The sequence below is a fragment of the Fusarium keratoplasticum genome, chromosome 7, assembly GCF_025433545.1.
Source record: "Fusarium keratoplasticum isolate Fu6.1 chromosome 7, whole genome shotgun sequence".
NCBI lineage: Eukaryota > Fungi > Ascomycota > Sordariomycetes > Hypocreales > Nectriaceae > Fusarium > Fusarium keratoplasticum.
Window position 1 is genome coordinate 487,036 of NC_070535.1, and position 19,800 is coordinate 506,835.

Below are 19,800 nucleotides of genomic sequence, written 5' to 3' on the forward strand. Positions count from 1 at the left end.
TATACTAATACTAGTACTAGATTCTAATACTAGTAGTAGTACTAGAATAGTCTAATTTATAGGCCTGGACGTGGTTATATCTCGATACACTGTGTGTATTGATGAAACCCTTCAGCTAACACCATACAGCCTGATGTCAGACACCTACACTCCTGTCCAGTACAAGCTTCTCTCTAGTTCAAAGTCCCTGTCCAAAACTTCGTCTCTAGGATCCGCGCTTCGCGAGATGATGACCTTGAAAACCCCCCTCTCGGCATGCCACTTCTCCTCCTCCTCATCCCAGTGTGACAAAGCATACTTATCCAGATGAATCTCCGCCGTGGCCGTGTCGCCTTTTGCCATCCAAATCTTTGCGAACCCCTTGAGTTCCTTACGTGGCCGCAGGGCGGCACACTCCACATTAGAGATGTACAGCTGGACGATCTCATGGCCGTCTTTGTCACCTGTGTTGGTGACGTCGACCGACACCATGAAGGTTCCGTGCCCTTGATCTCCCAGCTCAACTCTGGCCGGCACCTTCAGGTTGGAGTACTCAAAGGTCGTGTAGGATAGCCCGTAGCCAAAGGAGAAAAGCGGATCGTTCTGGAGCTTCTCGCAGTACCTATAGCCAATGAATACGCCCTCGCCGTAGTACATCTCCCGAAGCCCCTTGCCGTAACTGAGAAAGGCCGGCGTGTCTTCTAAACGACGGGGGAACGTGACTGATAGGCGACCACTGGGGTTGTAGCGACCAAAGAGCACATCGGCGATACCGTTTCCTGTTTCCTGACCCCCAAACCAGGCATGGATTAGGGTCGGCACACACTTCAACCAAGGCATCGTTACCGGACAGCCGGATTGGTTGACTATAATCTGTTGGGGCGTAGGTAAGCAAGAGACATTTGTCAAGCCAGGGTGACTCGGTCAACTCACAGTTCTAGGGTTCGCTTTCGCAACCCTCTCGATTAACTCGTCAACACCAGGGGGTAGCCTGAGGTCCTTTCTGTCCACCGCCTCACTCTCGTAATCGGCGTTTAGACCGGCTATGACAATTGGAACATCAACCTGTCTTGCTAGTTCGACTGCCTCGGCAAGCGCCGCGGCTGGGTCAATCTTCTCGCAGAAGCCGATCCGGAGGCCACCAGCATTTAGAGCCCCGCAGCCAGCTGTGATACCTTCATTCTTTAGGAGAACAGAAATCTGGTATGTGTTTCCCGCCTCTGCCTCCAGCTCAGCTGTGACCTCCATGCTTGCACTATTAAACATGGGTGTCTGGAGCGTCTTCCCTGGGTGGCTGGTCCAAAGATCGATGACCTGTCTGCCATCGATATAGAGGCGGCCCTTGCCTAGCACACAGAGGCCAAACTTCATAGTTGAAGTCTTTGGTGCCTTCCATGTTGTGTTGACACGAAGCCAGTATGCTCCAGGGACGTTAGAGGGAAGATTGTCTGCAAAGTACATCTGGGCTTGGGTCGTGGTCGTAGAGTGAAGCGGTTTCACTTCAGGATTGGCTTCCGGGTCTTCTCCATACCAATGCAGTTCATATCCTGCCTGTTGTGTTTCTGGGATGGTGATGTTCTCGGACAGGAGGGGTGTAAAGAGGTGAGCTGTGTGGATTCAAAGGTTAGCGGAATGGCTTCAAGGAGAGAGGGCTTGGATCAAGCTCACAATGACAACCAACTGCCGTCCTGATGCGTTCTTTGCCGACGATTTGTTGAATAGCTTCCAGCGGCTTGCAGACGTAGTACGGAATAAGGTCAGCCGAACCGCCGCCACTGATGGCAGGGTTCGCGAAGCCAGGACCGATCAGGCCGTACGTTTGCTGCGCGGATGGGTCGAGGGGCAGTGTGTTGTAATCGTTCTTGAGGAGAACTACAGAGCTGCGGGCCACTTCTCGACAGAGCTCCCGCTTCTTAGGGGTATCCCCGAACTGCGTCTTGTCACCCTGCTTCTGGTAATCAAGGGCTGGCCGCACCTTGTTCACCAGGTGCAGCAGATTTCGAACTCGCTCATCCAGTGTAGATTTCTTCACCTTGCGGCACCTGATAGACCAATGCAGAAGCTCTCCTCTCCACCTTGTAGGGCCTGGCATCTCCAGGTCCAGGCCAGCGTTGATCGCTTCCGCAGTACTATAAGTACCAAACCAGTCGCTCATAAGGAGGCCATTCCACCCCCATTCCTGGCGCAGAAGCTGTGTGTTTAGCCATGGATCTTCCGAAGTGAGGGTACCATTGATCCTGTGATATGAACTCATGATTGACCATGGATTGGCGTGCTTGACAGCTAGCTGGAAGGGTAGAAGATGGGTCTCGCGTAGAGTCCTTGAAGAAGCACGAATTCCATCTTCCAAGGATTCAGAAGACTGGTCGTGCGCCGCATAGTGCTTGAGGGAGACAGCAACCCCGTCCTCCTGGACACCATTGATGTACTCCGAAGCCATGAGGCCGCTAAGGATCGGATCTTCGCCAAAGGCTTCAAACCCACGACCGATAAGTGGCGATCGCTGAAGACAGACTGTCGGCGCGAGCAGAACCTGACAGCCTTTCTCCTTCGTCTCGGCAGCCAGCATGTTGCCGACGTGTCGCATCAACTTTGTGTCAAAGGTTGCCCCCATGGCCGTTGCCGAGGGAAGCAGGACACCTCGATGCTAGCCAAGGTCAGCAAAGGGTATTCCAAGGTTATGGATAAGGAGCCAACTTACGCCGTTGAAAAAGGAGGTGCCTCGAGCTCCATGTGGTCCATCTGTTGTCTTTAGGGCGATGGTCAGCAAAACATCTGCACATGAATCTTGGAAGCAACGGACCGTGATGGATGGGATATTGAGACGTTCCACAGGATGGGTCGACCAGGTGTCTCGGCCCGAGAGGAGCTCGACCTTCTCCTCAAGCGTAAGTTCGCTCAGAAGTTGGTCTACGTTAAGAGACGGAGACATGGTGAGACTCAATAGAGAAAGGGTCGTGAGAGGTCTGTACTGTTCGGGTCGTTGAGTTTGCTGGACAGGATAACTATTAGACACAGAGTCTCTAGTTGAGAAATAGCATCGGAACCTCAAAATACTAGTTCACTGCTACGGGACAACAATGCCCGTATTCATTGTCGTGTCCCAATCCAACCAAAAACTCGGCCTAACCCGCAGAGCTGCTTCTGGTCGCCTGTTCGGGACGTCACTGTCACTGCGCATCGCCGAGGCTGAGCCCAGTGGTCTCAAAAAGGCCCCTCAATTCCACCGCTACCGAAGAAGAGTGCCACTTCATCATCCATACGACTACCTGAGCTGATGCTTGGAGGATGCTCCAGTACAGCGTGTAGGCTCCAAGCCGGGGCCGTAGTGGAGGGTAGTTTGCCCGAGGTTCTGGAGCCTCCGATTTGTTCGGTCAAACAAACGAGTCCGAGCAGGGGCACTGGGGGGGTCTTGACCGCACCGGCAAAATTCAAACAAACAACATGACCCCGGGCATGGTCTACCTGCATGACAAGGTGACAAAACCTGCAATACCGAGATTGATCCGGCAAGCAAGTGATTCCAAGACAAACGGGATCAGCGTTCAGCCAAACGGAGTGCTTAGCCTCATGTACCTAATCCGACGGCTCGGGTCACAACTACCGCTCAAACATATCTACCCCAGGTTTTTGCAAAGCACAGATGAACTCATCTTGTTGACTAGTTACTACCCATGTACTCTCTGTCTCGCGGTCCCATGAGACCCAGGTCCATCTATTAAGTTTTATTACGTAGTAGCGCTCTGCAATTTTACCTTCGTTCTCGTTTATGGCTCTCGTTTAGCGCTCCCATTGACCACTCTCGTTCTCGTTTCTCGTTCTTGCTCGCTCGGTACTTGGCGTTAGTGCCGGAACTTGGACGACGTTAGGCCATGACGCAGCCTCGTTGTCGATTCTATCCTGGCACTTAAGAATACTTCAAAAGACGGTCATTCGCAACCTACAATGACTTACCAACAAGGCAATCAACTGTTCAACAACCAGACACAATGAAAACCACCACTCTCACCCTGGGTCTTCTCGCCGCCGTCCGAGCAGCCTATGCGGCCCCCCTATGCAACAGAACCACCTCCCTGAGGGAGGAGGCTGCCAAGAAAGATATTCTCATCGGGTCTGGTGCCATCAACCCAGCCTATTTGGATGATCCTAGGTTCTCCGCCGTCCTTGCCGAGCAGTTCAACAGCCTGTCTCCCGAAAATGAGGGAAAGTGGGCGTTCCTCAACCCGACCAAAGGACATTACGACTGGACAAAGATCGACCGCCTCGTCGCCTTCGCCGAGGACAACAACATGGTCGTCAAAGGACATGGCCTCATCTCGGGCTGCTGCAACCCTAGCTATGTCGACGCCATAACCATGCCCGCAGAGCTTCGTGCTGCCATGACGGCTCACTTCGAGGCAGTCATGCATCGCTACGACGGCAAGGTGGATCGTTGGGACGTCGTCACTGAAGCCCTAGAAACGCAGGGCACCGTTCTGGAAACCAACAGCACCTTCTACAGGCTTCTCGGCCCCAGCTACATCGACGAGGCCTTCCGCATTGCCCGAGCAGCAGATCCAGATGCCAAATTGTTCTTCAACGAGAATCTTGTCGAGGTGCTCCCGGCCAAGCGACAGGCACTCCTCGAAATAGTCACTCGCCTCGTATCGGAGGGCGTCCCGATCGACGGAGTAGCCCTCCAGATGCACATCACCGAAGTTGCCCCAGAACCGGGCGTACTGACGGAAATGGTCAACTCCTACAAGGCGCTCGGATTGGAGGTGACGATTGCTGAGATGGATGTCCACACCCTCAACACTACCCTCCAGATCGAAATCTACGGCGCCGTCATTACCGAGGCTCTGGACGCAGGCATCACTGACATCAGCTTCTGGGGCTTCACGGATAATCATGCTTACACCTGGCTGCCAGGCGCGAAGCCTCTCATGTTTAACGAGGACTACAAGCCCAAGGGCGCATTCTTCGCTACCCATGCCGCCCTGAAGAACTTTGTCAGCAAACCTTAGGCACTACGAGGCTTCGGTTTCAGGTTTTTGCAGTCGCCTCCCGAGGTTTCAGGCATGTTGGCGTAAAGGCAATCAACCACGGAATTCAATTTGTAAAGCTGTTACGTCTGGCAGGACTTGGATCGCATATCGTATACCAAGCCATGAATCCCGCAGCTGAAACATGAATTCTACTTCTTCTGTGTCTAACTTACCGAAAGTACATAGACTATTATTGTAGATATACCTCTTTTTTGCCTTATTCATCCTGTTGCTTCCTTAACCCTCGTGCCATTTGTCAACTATGTAACTCCATGTAGGCTGCAGCGTGATAGAATTGTGTACTTTAGTAATTCTTATACCAAGCCGTCTTTTCGTAAGTGGCTCAATGTTGGAAACGAATTCATACCTACTTGGTGGTCATCCCTCTGACGCTACCTCTCGGGCTCAGCAGCGTGCAAGGTCAAACATCAAGCGAACCCAAGTTCCAAATATAAAGATCATTACCGCTACAGGATATTTAAGCAGTCTAAGTGACATGAGACACGTGAACTTTTTTTTTTTAATAAACATTGTATTCATGGAGATTATGGAAAGTCCAATTCCAATTTTTACAAGATGCGTCAAAACATGAGATATAGTACTACCTCTCGGACTCAGGTCCTCCAATAAATTCAATTTCACAGATTCCCGTATATAGGGAGCTCCGTTGAGAGATTTCCTCTTTTTGTGAACTTTGTGACACCTTTGAAAGAGGCAATTAGCCACACACGATAGCATTAAAGCCCAATGGTTCAAAGCACCGTAACCTAGAGAAGGCCCCCTCTAGTGTTACTAAAGACGGAGTGTAAAAGTTTTTATTTCTACATAGAGGTTCTCTAGACTCCATCACGCTTGTTCATAAGTAATCTAGGCCTTCGTCCTCTCCTCGATCATTCCTCGAAGCATCAAGGCTGACTCCTTGGGTGTCCTCTCAAGTGTATCATAGTCCGTATATGTCACGCCGAATCTGGGACCGTACCCCTCGGACCATTCTAGGATCGCAGTCAGCTTCAAAAATAAGGTCGAGAGTATCGGGTGGGATAACTTACCCAAGTTGTCCATCAACGACCAGGCAAAATAGCCCTTCACCTCTACGCCATCCTCTATCGCCCCCACAATGGCATCAAAGTGGTCAGCAAAGTATCGCTGACGAAACTCGTCCTTCACAGACTCTGCCTTGGTCATCTTATCCTCGCCAGGACAGGGGCAGCCGTTTTCGGTGACGTAAATAGGCTTCCCATACATGTTGTATGTCCTGCTGAGGTGTTTTCGGAACCGTTGGGGCGCAGAGCGCAGCCAGAATATGCCGCTCAGGTCGCCGATGGGGACACCGGCCTTGTTCTCTGGGCAGTCGTCCACGTTCCCTTTGTAGTCCTCAGCAGGCGGCGGAGTAGTACGGTGTCGCGCGAATTGGGAAGTATAGTAGTTCATGGCGTAGAAGTCGAGCTCAGCCTCGCGCAACAGGTCGAAATCGGCCTCAGTGAAGGCGGGTAGGCGGGTTCCGAGCTGCTCTCGCATGACGTTTGGATAATCCTGTGCAAGCCTTGAATTCGGGCGGCATGTTAGCAGACTTGTGCTGCACTGAGGGAACCGGTCCTGGGGTTCTGCCCCTAGCCGTCCTCCGAGGGCCGCTCACAACATGGGGCTGGCAAACCAGCCGTGCCAAAACTGCATCCTCCTCTCAGCCGCTTCATGGTCTTTAGGATCCTCGGGATCCCAAGGCTCAAAATAGTCGCCACTGATAGATATACCGATTTGGCCTCCTTGCTTCGGCTTGAATTCTTTGTTGTACAGTCTCGCCGCTGCGGCGTGCGCTAGGATGAGGGAGTGCCCAACGATCCAAGGCTCGGTTGTCGAGTCGCCCTCGGTACAGGCTTTGTTAGTGGTGCTTCGTCCAGGAGCGTCGTTGCCATGCGAGAATCCCTACAACTGTGTAAGCCCCTTGATTCTGCATGTCAGGCCGCCCTCGAGTGAAGAAACGGCTGATAGGAGTCCTCTATGCTTACATGAATGGAAACGACCCACGGCTCGTTCACCGTGATCCAGTTCTTCACACGATCGCCAAAGCGCTCGTAGCACACGCCCGCGTACCGCTCAAAGTCCTTTTGAGACTCCTCGATATTCAGCCAACCGCCATATCGGTCTTGGAGTCCCTGCGGCAGGTCCCAGTGGTAGAGAGTAACCCAAGGCGTGATACCCCTAGCAAGCAGGGCGTCGATGAGTTTGTTGTAAAAGGCAACACCGTCCTCGTTGACTGGGTCATTTCGTCCGCCGAACGGAATGATGCGCGACCATGCCAAGGAGAAGCGGTATGCCTTGGCGCCGTACTTGACGAGAAGGTCGAAATCCTCCTCGTATCGGTGGTAATGGTCACAGGCAACATCGCCGGTGGCCCCATGAGTACGGGATGGTTCCAGGTGGGTGAAGACGTCCCAGATGGAAGGGCCCTTGCCGCCTTCGTTGGCACCGCCTTCAATCTGATAGGCGGCCGTGGCAAACCCCCACTCAAAGTCCGAGGGAAGGCCCTTGGGCGGTGCAGCTCTAGAGGACGCCATGACGAGTTTGTGTGCTTGCAGTTGTATTTTGGAGTTGTGCTCGAATGCTTCAAGTTGAAATGAGCCGAAGTTTTCGATGCGTTTGAAAAGAGAACTTGGTCCCTCTATATAATGACAATGTCCTCCACAGGCAACTCTTCTTATCAAACCCTGAGGTCTGCTCTTTCGACTCGGGATGCGTCATGATGCACTTCAGAGATCCCACGGCTTCTGGGTCCGCCACAATTAGCCGACGTCCAAATGTTTCGCCGCCTCCTGTAGGAGTCGAGGAGTCCGTCCACTGTGGTCCGCCTCTGGGCAATGGCTCTCTTCTACTACACCTGACCCCGCACGCTAGATCCTTGGCTGTGGGCCTGTGTTGACTCGGGGAATTTGTGGGTTCCTTGGAGAACGATTCCCGAGATACGATGGCCTAAACGAGGCTCATCCTCGGTGGATATAAGCGCGACGCCTGAGTTATTTGCCCGAGCTGGACTCTGCTCTGCTCTTCATCACACTCCACCGCCATGTCGCAGCAACCCAATGGCTTCAAGGCAGGCTTCAAGACAGGCTTCAAGGCAGGCTTCAAGACAGGCTTCAAGACAGGCTTGTAGATTGTGTCGTCGCCGTAAAGTCAAGGTGAGTAATGCCGATCCGGGCTTTCTCCACAGATAAGCCAACCCCTTCTGCTAACTAACTAACGCCTGGGGAATCGACAGTGTGACGGCTTGACGACGTGCCGAAACTGCGACATAGCAAAGACGACTTGTCAATACTCACCTCCCAAGAAACGTGGTCCAAAGCCGGTCAAATGGCAAGACGATCGCCCCCAAGTGCCTCCTTGCCGAGCCTCTACGGCCACAGATTCACCCGGAGGAGCCGAGAGCCCAGCGCTCCCCGCCGAGACGAATGCTCCCTCGTGCCCAGCTTCCGACAGTCCGCTGTCCAGCACCGTCACGGCCAATCCCCTTATCGAAACGCCAGAGACCCAGGCCGAGACCGCTGCCAGCGTCCATCTCGGCCTCCTGGCGGGGCTCCTAGCTGCCACTCCGTCCCAGACAGCAGCGTCAATCGCAGACAACTGTATCCTCCTGTATACCCGATATGTTTTCGGATCAACCCCCGTCTGTCATGAGGCCACAGTCCGTGCGACCGTTCACCGTTTCTTCATCTCTCTCTCAGATGGGGACAGTCCTGCAGACGACTACGACCGCGTCTTGCGCTGCTTTGCCGCTGACACGGAGCGGGAGCGGATCGAGGTGCTCAGGAGCATTGCACTTCTCACAGCCCTATGCGCAGCCGTGACATACGTCGTCCCCGAGTCTCTTCTGCCCAGCAAGTACCTCACTGCCCCTCTATTCCTCCGAGCGGCGCGAGACACGCTGAGGATCTATGAGGATTACGATCTCGAGCACCCCAACTCGTCATCCCTCAGCATCCGGCTATTTCTGTCGTCGGCCATACAGACTGCTTCAGGGACGCATGGAGTTGCCTTTCATATCTTGAGCGAAGCGGGTCTCATCGCGATGAGGATGGGCCTGTACCATGAGAGCGCACTCGAGGGACGAGACGCGCTTGAGGAGACACTCCTACGGAACGCCTTTTGGCAGCTGTACGTCTGCGACAAGACAGCCTTGGTAATGAAGGTCCGTCCGGTGACGATCCACGAGACTCTATTTGAGGGGGGACTTACCATAAAGGCACATTCGTCAAGACCTGTGCCACTCTTCGACCCTGGAGGGGAGTCAAACGATGCCGGGTTAGAAGACCGTCTTGCCGAGGGGTTCCACGTCATTTGTCGGCTGTGGTCCATGGCCGCCCGGGTCATCCAAGGCATGGAATCTCTCTCTAGGAAGGCGTCGGACGCATTCAACGACATGGTAGCCAGTCGTGAGAGCGTCACGCAATTGTCGGAAGCATACTTTGAGATGATCACTCTGACCAACAACCTCCCAGTCTTGTTCCGATCACCCACCGAATCATCCCCCGACATGAATCAGGACGCAGACAAGTACTTGTTTCAGGTCTTGCAGCGGCAACGGACCAGCTATCTCATCACCCTTCACATAATAAAGGTTTTAGTACTACACTCAGCCATCCAGTGCAAAACGACCGAGGTTATCGGCCTTAGCGCGGACCCCCTGACTCTGGCCATGAGGCAGATAGAACAAGCCCAGGATTTCCTAAATGCGCTCGAGAGCGTCCCTTTTCTACATCTCCAGGCCGAGGGAGAGCATTGCGTAAGTGGACCCGAGGAGGCTCATTGCACCAACACGCGCTTACACGAGGTGGTGGGTCTTAGGTTGAGAAGATCAGAAGAGTCGGGAGCCTTCTGCTTGAACTGGCTCACAATACAGAGAGTCATGTCGTCAAGTCCCAGGCGAATCAATGTGCCATGCGCTTGATTGAGATGTTGGTACGTCTGGACTCAAAGGCGTCCGACGTACTAGGACAAGAAATGAATTTCTAGTTAGTTACAAAACATGTCCTCCACCTGAAAATCAGAGTACCGCACCTTGACCTCGCTGTCGCTGACGGCGTACATGCCGATGATGGGGCCCACGAAGTCATGCCCAGTCATTTCCAGACTGTCTATCCTGCCGAGCTCCTCCTTTGTCGCTGCACCGCCAACGGAGAACCAGAACGCAAACTCTAGCTCGGTGTAGTCAATGCCAAACCTGATCTTGGCACTCTTGTCTAGCGACTTCAGTTTCCGGCATATCCTTCGTTCGATGGACCTGACCCTGTTGACAATCTCCAGAACAAGCGACATCGAGTCTACATAGAGCAAAATACGGACGAAACGGTGCTCATCCTTGTAGTAGCAGAGGCCGGTCCTGAGACCGGAGCCGCCCATAGCCAGTTGGCCAAGGGGCCCCAATGTCACCGAGGCCGAGCCATTCAGATGTCTTTGGCGTTTCCCGATAAACGTCACCGGTGCCTCTGGGTTCGTCAGGTCTGCTTTGCTAGCTTTCAAGATGAAGCTGCTTCCATCGTACTCGTAGTTCTCAAAGATAGGGTCGCGGATATGGACGAGAGCGACATCGGGGCGTCGTCTGACGGGCCACTGGAAAGACAGGTCCCGTGTCGTGGGAATCGAGACATCCAGTTCAACCTTGTCAATGACTGGATACTCACCTTCGGGCCAGGTAGCTGTGGTGAGGAAAGATTCGCGCCCCATGATGAAACGGCCATTGTTCTTCCTCACGCCCAGGCATACAAAGTACCATTGGCCGGAGGGATATTGAAAAAGGTCCCCATGACCCGTGTACTGAATATACCCTTCTTGATCCGTCTTGTCCAGAACCGGGTTGGCCGGGTTCGGTTCATACGGCCCCCAAATGTCCCGCGACCTGGCCATGATGGTGTGATGGTCGGCAAAGCAGCCACCCTCGGCAATAAGAAGATAATACCATCCATCCTTCTTATACATATGAGGACCCTCAGGGTACACCTTGGTGATACCCTCCCATAGCAACTTCTCCTCAGACAGCTTCTTGCCGGTGTCGAGGTCAATCTCGAATTGGCGAATTGTGGTCTCTGGTGGTGGACCAGAGGCCCCAATCACATAGACCCGGCCATTATCATCCCAGAATAGGCTAGTATCGATGGCATCGAAATCATAAAATACAGGGTCGCTCCATTCATTGGCCCAGATGTCGGTTGTCGATAGTATAAAGTTGTGATGTTCGCTCTCGGTCGGCGCCTGAGACAGTGTATGTACAACATTGGTGCACACAACATAAAAGGTTCCCTGGTGGTATCGGATCGTAGGAGCGTAGAGACCACCTGCGGCACAAACCCTCTCATCTGGATCCTCGGGGCCGACGATCTTGGTCACAGACTGTTGAAGACTCAACTGCCCAGGCCTGTTAAACGCATTGCCTTGAGACAGTTGTTAGCAGGAAATGTCTACAGAATAAAGACCTGAAGTCGGAAAACGTACCAATGTGCTTCCACTCTCTCAAGTCTCTTGAGGCATATATTGGCAAGCCGGGGAAAATGTGAAAGCTCGAGTTGACAAGAAAATAGGTGCCGTCCACGTAAACAATAGAAGGATCGGGGGCGAACCCGGGAACAACAGGGTTGACAAGAATCCGCTCCATGATAAAGGCTTGGTTTGAATGCCCCAAGTCGATGATTAGTAGAACGATGAATAGACTAACATGAGAACACGTCCTTCCCTCTTATACCGGCACGAGTCTCAGTCCTGCCGAGCGTGGTGATATCTTGTCCATATCGGCATTACTGCTCGCCTCGGTAGAACTGGTGGCAACGGGATCCACAGTTGCCCCGAGGGCTTCGGACTTGACATCCATGTCCATCCCGCACTATTCAGAGTGGCTATCTTAGCACGGTTTTAATTCTATGATGGAGCATTATACAGGAGCGGAACTCTCTCGGTGAAATAGAAGTCAGGCACACTATCCGATGAGTTTCCTAGCAAGACCCTCCGCGGCGGTCACAGGAGGGGGTCTAAGTCAATCTGCATACAGGTAGGTACCCAATGGTAGATCAAGGCCACCCAGTCAGAGAAATACAGTTCTCAACACGATTGAGCAATCAAGTCCAATGAATACATTAAAACAGTCTCCCTTCTTATTAATGTTATCTACTGATAGAGAAACGTGAATCTCAGTGCTACCACACCTCAGACTCCTACTCCCAAGGGTCAACAACCAACTTCTCGCTGCTAACGCCCTTGATCAGGATGTCCAGCGCATTGTCCAACCCAGCGAGTCCACCAGCAATCTTCCTTGGGGGAACAGAAATCAGACTGTCCTTTGCAAGAGCTTGAGGGAAATAGGTAGCAAATGTCCACTTGAGCAACTCGGCATGCTCTTCCTTGGCCAGCAGCAGAGACCAGCCCTCAAAAACGCGCGAGACGCCGTCGGGGAGAGTCTCTGGGGCAAACGGAGGCTGGAGGGCGTAAACGTTGCCGCCTCCTTGCGCTGCGACAACGTCCGCCAGGAGCTTGACGGTCTGTGCAGTCGAGATGGTGTCAACTACCACGTCGTAAGGACCCGCTGCAATGAGAGCCTTGACGGTGGTCTCGGAATCTTGGGTGTGGTCGATGACTTGGGACGCACCGAGGCGGGAGACGAAGGCCTCGTGGCGGGGTGAGGTGGTTGTGACGACGTCGTATCCAGCTTGCTTGAGGTACTGGACCGAGAGACTACCAATGCTGGAAGTTCCTCCGTATATCAAGACCTTCTTGCCTTGAGGCTGTGCCGAAGTGGTAGGGTCTGGCCTGGCCAACTTCAAAGTGGCTTGGAACAGAGCAGGGACAGTAGCCAGGTTACCCACCAGGCGAACGGCAGTATCCAGGGAGGCATCGCTTGGAAGCTTCGTGGTAGTAACGGCACTGGAGATTACATATCTCTGAAAAGCGCTGTTCTTGTTCTCGATGGCCCCGGCAGTCTTAGCTGCGACGACCTTGTCGCCGACAGCAAACCCGGTGACCTCGGGGCCGACAGCGGTGACAGTTCCAGCAAAGGAACTACCAAGAATAGCTGGGTAGGGGATTGGCAGCATTGCGACCCTGGCGATCTTGGCGTCGATAGGCTGGATGGCAATAGCTTCGTTCTTGATGAGGAGCTCATGAGGTCCAGGCTGAGGGGTTTCAACCTCCTTGACCTCGAAGGGGGCCTTGGGGGCGGGTTGGACGGCGGCGAGATGAGACATGGTTTGTAGGTGAAGTGTGTAGATGGAAAAGGTAAGTGTTGGTGAAAGTTGTGTTGTGTTGTGTTGCTTGTAAGTGTTGTTGGAACTGATGATGAAGTGGAAATAATTGCAGACGACCAACTGACTTATATATTCTTTCCTCGCCTAACTGACGTGATCAGATCATCACTGTCGCGATGTTGAATTGCAGCTTCATAATCACATCACAAACACAAGAGAGACCATTTCCATCCAGCTTACCAAGAACGCCATAGTCGCAACTGGATGGTGATAACAAAGGACGGATAAATATTGGCGATGCGGGCCTCCAATTGGTGGCTCGGGGTCTTGGCATTCACCGAGACAGGGGGGTCAGCCCTACACCTGCAGGCTGCAGTCAGCAAGTCAGTCGCATCGTTTTCCGAGTTCATATCTCGTCCAATGACGTATCAATTTCGAGGTTCATGCATCCAGTTGGCCTCATTACGTGGAAACATGTCAGTCACTGTATGTCGATGTCTCTGCATTCGGTATGGTCAACCCTCGGGCCCCGAAGATGCATCAAGATTATTAAACAGTCGATGAAAGACAATCTGCCTCGATTGGACTCTTTTTTGGCCAAATTAAAGTGCCAAATGATATTCTTCCACATGAAAATGGAACAAGAAAGACACATCTCGAACGCCGAATAGAAGAGGGACGAGTGTTGTGGCTATACTGAACGATTGAGTTGGGGGTCTGGAACATGGTCCAATCAGCCTCAATCGAGCGAGGCATCACATTCTTCCAATTCTTTCAAAGGTCCCATGCATAGCTGTGGCTCATCTGGGCAACGATTTGGCCCCCAAAACTTGGAACTTTTGCAGAAACATCAGGTGCATGGGGGGGCCAAAACATACCAGCAATTATCCTCTAAATGCAGCCAGAAAGACGTAATAAAAATAATGAAATAGTAATCTAAATTTTAAGTAATACTAGCATATCTCTTCCATAACTCCTGCTTCTTTTAGATACTGTTTCATGCTATGGTGGGAGCAATCGACAGAAATTCGAGCTGCCCCCATTACTTAGCCACGACGTGCCAGACCATACCATCACAAACCTTGTCCCGGGTTCTGATAAATATGAGGTTCTACCATGTTGTTCGTGGCAAGATCTTGAGTATCCAACCGCATTTTGACTGGCAACGGCTTGTGGTTAACCTCTTATACCGTTGGCGTAAGCCACCCAACCAAGTTGAACTTGGCAAGTTGGACATCTCCTTCAAATGCCAAGTCAGCAGAAGGCAAACACTGCGCCGCGAAAGGAAAAAAGAGGGAAAGGAGAGAGAAAGAAAGATATTAATGCCATAATGTGCATGATCCTTGGAGGTAACGCGTAGAACGATGTCGATATAGGCTGCCACAAGGGCGGCCGCGTGCAAAGTGTGCTCTATAGTATATGGGCCTCGGAATTTTATTTAGAACTCCCTCGCCGTCGTTCTCATCCAAGAGGACCAGGTCATCGCGATCTCCCGTTATTAGGAGACGGCTGCGATCGAGTTGATGTCACATTTCCATCAACAGCCACATAGAAGTTGAGATGAGTAGCCTGCCATTCTCGTACAGATGCCTACTATCGTCACGATTGAGCTCCCTATTGGGCCCCCATCGCCGTCTAGCGTGTGTTCACTTGTCCGAGCTACTCGACTTCCAGATACCAACTGAGTCGAATATGTCGCTTGGTATCTTTAGTTGCGAAGAGAACTGCCATCCTCATCACCAACAATACATAATATTAACATCGCCTACTCTCAGAGAACCATTAACACTCGCCTGGAACACCAAAAAGGCTTCCAGGCCGCGTTTTGGGGTAGAAATCGCCAGAGGTCATATCCAATTCTTGGGAAGGTATGCTTCGGTCTAGGACCTTGCAATGTGGGTGAATCAAGGACAAGAGCATGGCTGCGATCAAGCACAGTTGGCCATTTCCTGGATGCACTTATTGTGAACAAAGATTTCCGAAAAATCTTGAAGTTGGGTCCTAGGCAGGTGGATGACGTCTCACAAACCGTTTTTTACGTGTCGCAAACGGCTAAACGGTCTAGAAATTAAAACGCGTCTTAAAAGTCGCGTCTCAGACAACAGCCGAGAGAATCTTATCTTGATAAAAGAAGAACGGGGAATTTGATTCTTGGCTCTTCCTCCATCTCAGCCGCAGACGCGATCCTGAAACGGGCCGTTGTCGCGTAGTTCTGTGCTAAGGTGATGGGATCGAGTCAGGTCAGGTCCACCATTGACACTCGAACCGCCGCTGCAAAGGCTATCACCGGCTTTCTCAACTTCACGTTGAGGACGGACTTGGAATGTTTCCGCAAAGACTGGGCCAATCATCGTGCTATTCAGAGTGTCTGTCACAATATCAGAGGCCGGCTGGCAGAGACGATCGCATCCATATCCGGGCATGGAGGCTGGAGTTCGACGAGAAAAACTCTGATTATGGGGTTCTTCATTATTAACGAGATTGCTCAGTGGGCCAGACTTATGTCTTAGGACTTATTGCGGGGGGGGGGCTGTAGCAGGGGATTGATCGCAAGTTTGCAAAGACATCCACTACCAAGTGTGGCAGTGGTTGATGATTCTAAGAGCCAATTGATCCTTTTTGGGTCAGATGAGTGGTTACGCAGCGGGATGATGTGGTGGCTCATGGATGGCAAGCGAAGTCTCATCAACGTCAAAACAATACAGTGTCCTATGTTGCCATCATACGACTGCATCTCTCTGCATTGATTTTTGAATGCATCGTGACTATAGGGTGAGGCACCTGAGAGACGGTGCCGGGGAGTGGGTGGCGGCCCCATAGCTTGAAGCTTTTCGGGCCGGTCCAAAATTCGGGGGCTGGAGGCGAAATGAGGACGAAAACTTTTAGGCGGTGAGAAAGGGCAGTCCGATCCACTCGTCCTCTATAAAAGTTCGTCTCTCCTCCCAGCTTTTGGACTTTTTCTTCTTTCTTCTTCATGTCGACAATACTTCAGAGAATCATTTCTATAGTATTCGACCTTCTCTTGGTTCTCCAAAAGAGCCACAGATCCCACCCTGGTTGATGAATGTATATCCTCGACACCCTAGAGTGAATACCCTTGGTCCTCTCGATCTCTCCGCAAGGAGGGCGGTGGTCGTCTTGAATGGCTGCTGTATAGAGAGTGTTTTCTCTTGATGATCTCGACCCTGACTGCGGTCTTGCCTTCGGGCGCGCGATCGGGGTGGGTGTTGATGGACGTCTGACAGGCGTATCTTTTGTTCTTTTCGTTGCTACCCGAGGCTTGCCTCGGGAGTGAGGAAGAGATGTTTGAAGACTTGTTGGTTATTTTGCCTTTAATTTCATGTGTTCACCATTTTGTCCAGCTCTGCCACTGGGTCAAGAATGCGCAAACCAACCTCCATAACATATGCAGTCCCTTGCAGCCATCTCTTCATCCCAAGATGGATCACGCGTGCATGTTTCGCACACACTTGGCTTGGGTAGATGTCTCCTGTTGGAAGTGGTCCAAGGTTAACTTTCGCTTTACGTTGAACTATCGCCCAAGGTACTCTCCCCAGCCGCTAGATGAGACACTTTGGTCGTGAAAACCGGGCGATATGTATCGTCAGGCATGCTTGCCATGTCTTTCCGTAGCATAAGCGCCCCAAGCCGTCCGTTGATGGTTACATCGTGGAGCAATTTTTGTACGGCCCTCAACAATTGTATTTGGAGGCGAATTTTCGCGTTTCTACTTCTCTAATTGACACTGCTCATGATTAAACCTCTAACTTACCCTGAGGCATTCTTCATTTGTGAGCCGTTTGGGTATCACATGATGAAGCACGTCCTACACGAGACACGATACGCGTAGAGCCAGCGTTACTTGGCCTATAGCATGGCGTACTCTTCCTCATTGCCTTGCAAGAAAGGGCAGCCAGACTGAGCCCTGCCAGTGACAAGGCCCAAACACATAGAGTAATCGGCTCATGCGAACAAAGGAGCGTCAAAAATAAACTTTCGCCAAACTTCACAGCCCACTGTGATAAGCAGCTGTGTCAGCTTGGGAAATGATATCTTGGCTTGTGGGGAAGTGATGGAGAAGGAACAGCATCCATGTTTCTAAGGACTGCCGGGCCAAGATCAAGCCGCGTTTCCGCATCCTTTTGGAAGGATGGCAACCCTCGTCTTTATGTACCAAGAGGCATGAGCCGCATAGCGGGTATCAGATTTGGCTTGAATCGTACGAAACATGTCCGTAGAGGTCAACAATTGACCTGCAATTTCCATCCAGGCGCTAGGTTAAGCTTAAACCGCGTAAATGGTTCCAATGGAGCCTGGGGAATTTGAGCCCCCTTGGTTCCCGTCTCCACAGCGCTTCATCTTGTGTGGCACAGTCAATGGCTCCGATCTTTGCCCGCTCAGCAGGGTACTTTTGTTTCTATTGGTGTTGCATCCGGACAAATCGAGGGCGGTTTCCGTCACGCGACCCCTAATCGTCTGTGTCTCAAAGCCAGCCCTGTGAGCTGACGCCCCAGACTGTACGAGTGTAAGCTAAAGGATACAGTCGTGTTGTGTGCATACAGCTGGCTAGAAACGGCCAGCTACATAAAAGTTCTGCCAATGGACCTACTCATCTCAATGAAACCCTGTATTGTCGCCTGTGTTCCAAGAATGAGCGGAGTGAAGGCAGTGAGTCTAAGCCCCGATGGGCATCGGCCGTTTCCCTATGGTGGAGTTATCGGCATCACCTTGAAGGCCAGGCTCGAATTCGCCCAAGTCTCGTTCCTGGCCCTATCAGGCTTTCTGCCAAGCTATGAGATTCCTATTGAACGCCCTCTTGGCTGAGGCAGTGCCAAGCTTCATGGCCCAGCTTGTGTGGAGACATTTGTCGATACGAATGTCCGATTATGGGGCAAGGGCCGGGATGCGCACCCATTCAGAGCTCACGGAGGACTCTGCAAGCGGCAAACACCGTCTTGGCAACTCAGCCGCTGGGGTCTCCTCATAGTCAGAGAGTCTTCTAGGGCATCCATCAAGCCGTGGTCAGTTTCTCCAGACGCATAGAACTCTAATTTTGGAAAGAGACCTCTAAGGTAGCAGCTCTTATTTCTGACGAGCTTGGATCTGCCCATGCCCCGTGTTTAGAGTCCTTGTCACACGCAGATCTATCTACTTTGAACCATTTACTCGATCGATCCTCCACTTTTGGGGCAGAATGCTCACCAAGGAAGGCATGTAATCCTTCACGGTCTCATGGAGTTTGATCCTTTGATGGAGCTGATTATCCTTCATCAACAGGTTCGAGATTACAACACCTGGGGGACATATGTAAGACATATCTTGTGTATATATATAGGCCTAGCATCATTGTAGAATAGTTTCTTCACCACCAGCTCATCTAGCAATCAACACCAACTTACTCCACTCTTTTGTCTTCTACACCACACTCTTTTACTTCTTTTAGTCACCCTTTCTGATACCCATTACAATGAAGTTCATCAACATTCTCGCCCTCTCCCTCCCGGCCGTCTCGGCTTTCCCCCAGGCTCTCCCGCCTGCTGGCAAGGGGATCCAGATCCGCGACGAAGATAGACTCCGACAGCTTGAGGAGTCTCACGCGCAAACCCTTCAGCTTCTGAACACTGGTGTCATCGAAGCCCGTGGAGGTGACCTGTCCAAGCGCCAGGCTGCTGTCGCAGCCAAGGCGGTTCGCGGCCTTGCTGGTCTCTTCCTGGTTCCCCTCTCCAAGATGGAGAACAAGATCATCAGCGGAATCGCCGATAAGACCCTTGATGCTCTTGGTGATGATGGCCAGGATATCATCTGGCACAACCACGGCCGCTGCCGCACCTACTTTGATACCCAGGGTGGTGGTAACTGTGAGACCCGCACCTATGACCGCGGCTCTAAGGACAGAACCGCTACCCACAAGGATGACAAGTGAGCATTTCCTTTGAAGTAACTAGGATAATGCTAACGACAGGACAGCTGCTCTTGGATTGACCCTCCCAACAACGACCCTCCCGTTGTCTACTACGAGGGCGACCAGGGTATTGGAACTTACAGCGTGAGTATACTTGCTCTGCCAAGAGATGAACTGCACTAACCTTGGAGTGTAGATTCAATACACTGCCACCAAGGAGCACGCCTGGGGTGGTATCCCCGGTACCAAGACCTGCGAGGTGCAGGGACTTTGCAACCCCCAATACGTCTTCTACCGCGACGGCTACAACATTGTTCTCAACACCTGGGGTAAGAAGTGACACATTTCCTCAAAAGAATTCTACTAACGTGAGCGACTATAGAATCCCAAGGCGAGATCTCCTACTGCCAGTACTCTGCTGGTGAGAACTGCCGTGGCCTGTGCTCTTCTGGAGTCAAGGATCAGTTCGCGTTCGTCCCCTACTATCAATCGCATCGTGGTTCAAACTAACAGTTTACTTAGGTCTGGTGGCATGCGATGGGGAGGTGACTGCGCCATCCCCTGTGCTGACGAGGCTGGTCTTCCTGATTTCTAGGCTGATCTTAGTGCTGGGATAGTTCGGGCTTGAGTCGAATCTATTCGGCTCGGTTCAAACTGGGTCTTGTGCTTCATA

General features: G+C 52.0%; 7 protein-coding genes across 7 annotated transcripts; 3 read left to right on the forward strand and 4 right to left on the reverse strand.

The window, feature by feature from the left end:
- Positions 1–144: 144 nt before the first annotated feature.
- Positions 145–2,911, reverse strand: NCS57_00929100 (Beta-glucosidase; the record flags this gene model as incomplete). The annotated part of the gene is made up of 5 exons (XM_053059069.1): positions 145–852; positions 913–1,586; positions 1,648–2,626; positions 2,681–2,728; positions 2,783–2,911. The coding sequence occupies 5 exons, from the start codon at positions 2,909–2,911 to the stop codon at positions 145–147; spliced, it is 2,538 nt and encodes an 845-aa protein (XP_052911140.1).
- Positions 2,912–3,968: 1,057 nt separating this feature from the next.
- Positions 3,969–4,985, forward strand: NCS57_00929200 (Beta-xylanase; the record flags this gene model as incomplete). Its single annotated transcript, XM_053059070.1, has 1 exon — positions 3,969–4,985. One exon carries the CDS (start codon positions 3,969–3,971, stop codon positions 4,983–4,985), a length of 1,017 nt encoding a protein of 338 aa, XP_052911141.1.
- An 888-nt stretch (positions 4,986–5,873) lies between these two features.
- On the reverse strand, positions 5,874–7,561 carry NCS57_00929300 (putative beta-glucosidase; the record flags this gene model as incomplete). Its single annotated transcript, XM_053059071.1, has 4 exons — positions 5,874–5,998; positions 6,056–6,549; positions 6,643–6,929; positions 7,013–7,561. 4 exons carry the CDS (start codon positions 7,559–7,561, stop codon positions 5,874–5,876), a joined length of 1,455 nt encoding a protein of 484 aa, XP_052911142.1.
- A 506-nt stretch (positions 7,562–8,067) lies between these two features.
- On the forward strand, positions 8,068–9,945 carry NCS57_00929400 (C6 transcription factor; the record flags this gene model as incomplete). Its single annotated transcript, XM_053059072.1, has 2 exons — positions 8,068–8,150; positions 8,490–9,945. 2 exons carry the CDS (start codon positions 8,068–8,070, stop codon positions 9,943–9,945), a joined length of 1,539 nt encoding a protein of 512 aa, XP_052911143.1.
- Positions 9,946–10,010: 65 nt separating this feature from the next.
- NCS57_00929500 (Fn3-like domain-containing protein) lies at positions 10,011–11,646 on the reverse strand (the record flags this gene model as incomplete). Its single annotated transcript, XM_053059073.1, has 2 exons — positions 10,011–11,425; positions 11,487–11,646. The coding sequence occupies 2 exons, from the start codon at positions 11,644–11,646 to the stop codon at positions 10,011–10,013; spliced, it is 1,575 nt and encodes a 524-aa protein (XP_052911144.1).
- A 553-nt stretch (positions 11,647–12,199) lies between these two features.
- Positions 12,200–13,225, reverse strand: NCS57_00929600 (PKS-ER domain-containing protein; the record flags this gene model as incomplete). The annotated part of the gene is made up of 1 exon (XM_053059074.1): positions 12,200–13,225. The coding sequence occupies one exon, from the start codon at positions 13,223–13,225 to the stop codon at positions 12,200–12,202; it is 1,026 nt and encodes a 341-aa protein (XP_052911145.1).
- Positions 13,226–18,692: 5,467 nt separating this feature from the next.
- NCS57_00929700 (uncharacterized protein) lies at positions 18,693–19,722 on the forward strand (the record flags this gene model as incomplete). The annotated part of the gene is made up of 5 exons (XM_053059075.1): positions 18,693–19,144; positions 19,193–19,271; positions 19,324–19,456; positions 19,510–19,597; positions 19,650–19,722. 5 exons carry the CDS (start codon positions 18,693–18,695, stop codon positions 19,720–19,722), a joined length of 825 nt encoding a protein of 274 aa, XP_052911146.1.
- Between the last annotated feature and the right edge of the window lie 78 nt (positions 19,723–19,800).